This window comes from Protobothrops mucrosquamatus, unplaced genomic scaffold (genome assembly GCF_001527695.2).
Source record: "Protobothrops mucrosquamatus isolate PMUCROS unplaced genomic scaffold, P.Mucros_1.0 scaffold2150, whole genome shotgun sequence".
Taxonomy (NCBI): domain Eukaryota; kingdom Metazoa; phylum Chordata; class Lepidosauria; order Squamata; family Viperidae; genus Protobothrops; species Protobothrops mucrosquamatus.
In genome coordinates, this window is record NW_015388248.1 from 64,616 (window position 1) to 70,813 (window position 6,198).

The 6,198-nt window shown below is 37.0% G+C and overlaps 1 protein-coding gene across 1 annotated transcript in view; it reads left to right on the plus strand.

Moving 5' to 3' along the window:
* The window catches only part of LOC107294913 (vomeronasal type-2 receptor 26-like), a 16,915-nt gene extending 11,308 nt beyond the window's left edge, over positions 1-5,607 (plus strand). The window contains exons 7-8 of the mRNA XM_015824182.1: positions 1,168-1,294; positions 4,627-5,607. Of these exons, the coding sequence (XP_015679668.1) occupies positions 1,168-1,294; positions 4,627-5,528 (1,029 nt within the window). The 3' untranslated portion in view covers positions 5,529-5,607. The remainder of the gene's footprint in view (positions 1-1,167; positions 1,295-4,626) is intronic.
* The last annotated feature ends 591 nt before the right edge of the window (positions 5,608-6,198 follow it).

A 6,198-nucleotide genomic window follows, 5' to 3' on the forward strand; every position in this document is an offset into this window, starting at 1 on the left:
CCTCTGTGCCTCTCTTTTATTGGTCTATAAACGTCATTAGGGGATGTACAAAAAGCAGGAGGGGGAAAGGGTCTTCATTACCATATATGGAGCGAGAAACAAGAAACCAGGAGACACTAAATCATTCTTTAGCTTACGTATCAGAAACTTAGGGTCTTCATGCAGGCCTTTTCTGGGAAATTAGTCCCAATTTAAGAAATGAAACTTAACAGAGGGGATGAGCTCATTGTATGGACAAGGAACAAAGCCTACAGGCATTTCATAGGAAACGAAACTTATGTTAGAGATGAAACCTATAGCAGTGGAAAAGTACCCAGGGATATATTCATAGGGTATTTTGCTGATGATTGCAACAAACAGGAACACAATTCCTTTTAGTTACAAATTATTAGCATTTTTTTTCTTGAAGATCAGTTTTATTTTATACTTTACTTAACATCATATTATTGCAATTGAATGTAGTTAGATAATTAAAATAAGAACTCTAGGTAGCACTGGAATTTTGTGAAGTATACAGAGAAGCTGGCTAAGAAATTACTACAATAAGAGCAGAGATAAGAGTCAGTTTGGTGTAATGGTACAGACAGAAGTCTAAGAACCAGGAGTCTTTGAGTTGCTGTTCTGCCTTAAGAATAAAGCTTGTTGATGATCTTCAGCCAGTCACTCTCTTAGCCGTAGGAAGAAGGTAATGGCAAACCACTATTAAAAGCTTCCAAGAAAACTTCAGAAACTAGCCTGGGAAAGATTAATCAGAAGGGACAAAAAAAAAGGGGAGGAAGGAACAGATATTGGGTTATAGAACTCTGAATATACTTCTGAATGTAATTTCATTGTGTCACAACAAAATTATCTATAAAACTATGTAAAATTGTGCACAATTTTATATTCTGTGCAAACTGCCTTTTTAAAATGAATTTGGGGAGCAAAGGAGAAAAACCTACAAAAGTAGAGGGTTATAGTCTGAGAACCTAATTCTGAATATGATTTCACTATATCACATGAAACCATTTTTAAAAAGTAAAGATTGATTGGAAGGGAGAAAGGAAAAGAAAAAAACAGCACGGAACATTATAAAGATATGAATATAATTCTAAATGTAATTTCTCTGCAAAAATCTGAAAACACCCCAAATCGACTACTTAACTCTGATTCCTGTTAACTTATTAGGTCCTGCCCATTTCATCATGTACGGAGAGCTGCCTCCCTGGTTATTTCAAACAAAAGCAAGAGGGGAAGCAGTTCTGCTGTTATGATTGCCTCCCGTGTCCTGAAGGGAAAGTATCCAGCCAGCATGGTAAGAGACTTTAGATCAAGTGCAATCACAAGATGCCTACATCATCACAAGATGCCTACAAAAAATATCCAGATTATTCAGCAGTGGCAGAAGAAGATTTTTTTCCCCTTAACAATGTAATGAAGTATTTAATGTCCAGGTTTTATCTAAGGAAACCTAAAGAATCCATACATCAGTCAAGATAAAGCAATTATTCATTAGTTTTGAAGTATAAAATGTTTAAGAAAGGGTCAGATTTATATCAAGGTGTCACAAAATGAAGCAAGTCACTTTAAAATATAAATTTGTGATATTGTCTAGTAAGAGGTCAAGGATATATACTGGTTGTATTTTTCCTGCTGATCAGTAGATGCTTTCCTTCATGAAATATTTAGCCAAAGTGGCCTATCACACTTCAAAATTAACACTGTAGCCAGAAAGGAAGGAGTCTGCTTTCTGTGAAATAGCAGAGATTTGAACTTGCTGCTACACTGAATTTTAATCAATATATATTGGAGAATATTTACAGCTCAGGGTTGACATGAAGAGTCCTTGCTGCTCTCTGATCTTGCTTATTTTCTTGCAGATGTTTGATTACCCAAACTAATAACATCACCAGTGCTAATAAGGAGTACTGTTTGCTGTCAGTTTATATTCTAGTGGATTGCCTGTCAGTGTTGGTGGGGGTGGTCTTAGAGATTCTTTAATTGTGCTGCTTGCTGTTGGCTTCTTTGGCAGTTTCTTGACTGAGGTATTGTTTACTTGATTGTTGATCTGATGTTAACCTTGGAGTTATGCTGATCTGGGTGCTGATTACTGGTGGAGAGGTGCTTGGGTCTTTTCATTCCTTTTTTGGGCTGGGTGATAGTCTCTTTTGCATGGTTTATAGATCTGTTAATGTCTATATGTCTATTGATGGCTAATTTATCAGAGTGCCAGGTTTCTAGAAATTCCCTTGCATTTTTGGACTTGGCTTGGTCTAGGATGGTCACATTTTCCCAATTGAAACTATGGTTAAATCTGTCAATATGTTGTGAAATTAAAGAATTTTAATTATGAAAATTCATATCCCACTTTATTATTATAAATTACTCAAGGTGTCGAACATACCTAATACTTCTTCCTTCTCCTCAATTCCCCACAAAAATTACTTTGTGAGATGAATGTGAACAGTAAAGGCACATGTGGTGGTAGGAGCACTCAGGGTTGTGACTCCTAAGCTTGAAAAATGATTTTAATCCTATGAATTTGATATTTTATGTTACTGATCATTCTTGATCAACAAGGATAATCTCTCAGCTGTCAATCACAGCTGAACCTTTTCCTCTTTAAACAAGGTCTCCTAATTTCTAGCCTGGTGTCTTAACCACTAGACTAAGCTGGTTCTTCTTTATATATTATATAATGCATATAATATATTTATAATACATCTATAGCATACAAATAGTATATATATAGTATATATAACCTAGAGAAAGGTGGATAGACAAGATCACCACCAGATGGATCTGTAGCTGGCTGACAAACCATACTCAATGAGTAGTCCTCAATGGCACTACATCCACATGGAGAGAAGTAAACAGTGGGGTACCACAAGGTTTGGTCTTAGGCTCAATACTCTTCAATATCTTCATAAATGACTTAGATGAGGGAATTGAAGGGGAACTCATCAAATTTGCAGATGACACCAAACTGACAGGAATAGCCAATACCCCAGAACACAAACTCACAATTCAAAAAGATCTAGACAAATTTGAACAATGGGCCCTATTCAACAAAATGAGTTTCAATGTGGAGAAAAGCAAAGTTTTACATTTAGGCAGGAAAAATCAAAGGTACAAGGACATATTGGGCGAGACCTGGCTTAAAAATAGTAACTGTTAAAGGGACCTTGGATTCCTAATGGACAATTACTTGACTATGAGCCAGCAATGTGCAGAAGCAGCCAAAAAAGCTAATACAATCCTGGGTTGTATAAACAGAGGTATAGAATCAAGATCACACAAAGTATTAAGACCACTTTATAAAACCCTAGTCAGACCACACCTGGAATACTGTAGGCAAGTTTGGACACCATATCACAAAAAAGATGTTGAGAGTTTAGAAAAAATTCAGAAGAACAACTAAGATGATCCAAAGCCTGGAGACTAAAACATATGAAGAACGGCTGCAGGATGTGGGTTTGGCTAGTCTAAAGAAAAGAAGAAATAGGGGAGACATGATAGCAGTATTCCAATATCTGAGAGGCTGCCACAAAGAAGAGGGGGGTCACTTTGTTCACCAAAGCACCAGAGGGAAGGACAAGAAACAATGGTTGGAAACTGATCAAAGAGAGAAGCAACCTGGAATTAAGGAGAAACTTCCTGACAGTGAGGACAATTAACCAGTGGAACAGCTTGCCTCCAGAAATTGTGGGTGCTCCATCACTGGAGATTTTTAAGAAGAGACTAGATAATCACCTGTCTGAGATGGTATGGGTTCTCCTGCTTGAGCAGGTGGCTGGACTAGAAGACCTCCAAAGTCCCTTCCAGCTCTGTTCTGTTCTGTTCTACATTATGTAAATAGCATATATTAAATAATTATACATATTAGAGAATTACCATAGAATAGCAGAGATGATAGATGTAGCAATGTCAAGTGGAAGCAATATCAGGAAAGAGTATGAGAAACTGAAGAAGTATCAGAGTCTAAAGGAAGAAACAAAGAGTACAAAGTAAAAACCCATGTGGTGATAGGAATACTTGGGGTTGTAACTCCTAAACTGGGAAAATGGTTTTAATAGATCTCAGGAACAACATCTGTCTTCTTTGTCCAGAAGAGTATAGTGATAGGAACAGAAACCCAAACTCTCAGAACTTTAGTAGGTAGATGTGTCATTAAGGAAGATTCATATTGCCCATAGTGGTGAGAAGAAATTTATACATAAGAATTACATAAAGGCAAGCTATGTTGGGGTCCCAACTACCAAGGAAGTACATCTAATGGCATCTCAGAAAACAACGTTCTATGTGGTGGCTCCTCCCTTTGGAACACTATTCCCCCAGAGATAAGATCTGCCCCCATATTGTTGCTTTTGTTCAAAGTCTTGAAGATATGATTTTGTCAGCAGATTTGGGGGTCCCCATTTGAAGCCAATCAAGTAGCTTGTCTGATTCTGTTTTAATATCATGAGGCAAGCTGGAGTTAAATTGTGAATTTTTAACAATGGATTTTTAACTCTAAGATGCTGCCTATAGTTAATGCATGTGAGTTGGGTAGCTGTACAAACTTGTTTAGTTAATAAATAAATAATAATTAAACTGGAATAATTTCTGAGATGGCAATCATGACTGAAGCAATCCTTTCACTTTTAGATGTGGATGACTGCATTGAATGCCCACAAGATGAATATGCAAGCAAGAAGCATGATTCATGCATTATGAAGACATTGACTTTCTTATCCTATGAAAATTATTTGGGAATGAGCTTAGCTATATTGGCCATTTCCTTTTCTCTCTTCACTCTTTTGGTGCTAGTAACATTTGTGAAACATCACAACACTCCCATTGTCAAAGCCAATAACCAGGATCTCACCTACATGCTTCTTATCTCTCTATTGCTCTGCTTCCTCTGCACATTGCTGTTCATCAGTCCACCTGGGAATATAATTTGCCTCTTGCGACAAATCAGCTTTGCCATTGTCTTCTCTATGGCTGTATCTTGTGTGTTGGCAAAAACCATCATTGTGCTTTTAGCATTCATGGCCACCAAACCAGGATCCAGGGTACAGAAGTGGGTGGGGAGAAAACTGGCCATCTCCATTGTCCTTTCTTGTTCCCTTATTCAAGCAACTATTTGTACAATTTGGTTGGCAACATTTCCTCCCTTCCCATATACAGACTTACACTCAGAAACTGCAGAAATTGTACTACAATGCAATGAAGGCTCAGTAACTATGTTTTACTCTGTCCTGGGATATATGGGTTTCTTGGCAGCTTCCAGTTTTACAGTAGCTTTTCTTTCCAGGAAACTCCCCAGCAGTTTCAATGAAGCAAAATTTATCACTTTCAGCATGTTGATCTTTTGTAGTGTTTGGGTGTCATTTGTTCCAAGCTATTTGAGCACCAAGGGAAAATACATGGTGGCCGTGGAGATCTTTTCCATATTGGCCTCAAGTGCTGCACTACTGAGTTGCATCTTTTTTCCAAAATGTTTCTTAATTTTTCTGAGGCCACATTTAAATATCAGGGAAGAGTTAATAAGAAAAAAACATTGAAAGAAGATATATTGATTGCTATCTCTTATAATCAGCATTTCCTAATTATATATCACTCAGAATGATTTCTAGTTGGAGTAGTCTGTAAAATGTATTATTTAATCAATTAATAAAAATATAAATCTCTTAACCTTCCGCCGCGCCCTCAAGACATGGCTTTTTCTTGTTCGCCCGGACTGGATCCCACTCAAAATTTATCCCTGTTAAAAATTGCTAAAATTTCTCGGTGTCGATGGTTATAAACCCAAAATTAACCAAAAATCATCCCCTTTAAAAAACATGCTACAAAATTATACGACACTCGGCGGGACTCAGGGTACGGGAGAAGGGCGGCATATAAATCCTGTAAAATAAATAAATAATAAATAAAATAAATATTTCAAACTTTGAATATATTGTGTTTGAATATTTAGGGGGCTACTGTTAACTTGGGAATACTTAAAATCATTTGAATTATATGTACATGAAGCAACCTTAGAATCATAGCAGATTCCTATGGAAAACTTCAACAATTCTGACACACCCTCCCAATAGTAATGATGATTTGGAAGTCCTATACCAACTGAACACATCTATTTCACTGAGCTGCATACCTTTTAAACCATCTGACATTGCCACCACTCCTGTGGTTTAAACACACAGAAGGTGTTACTACACTATGATTTCCTCA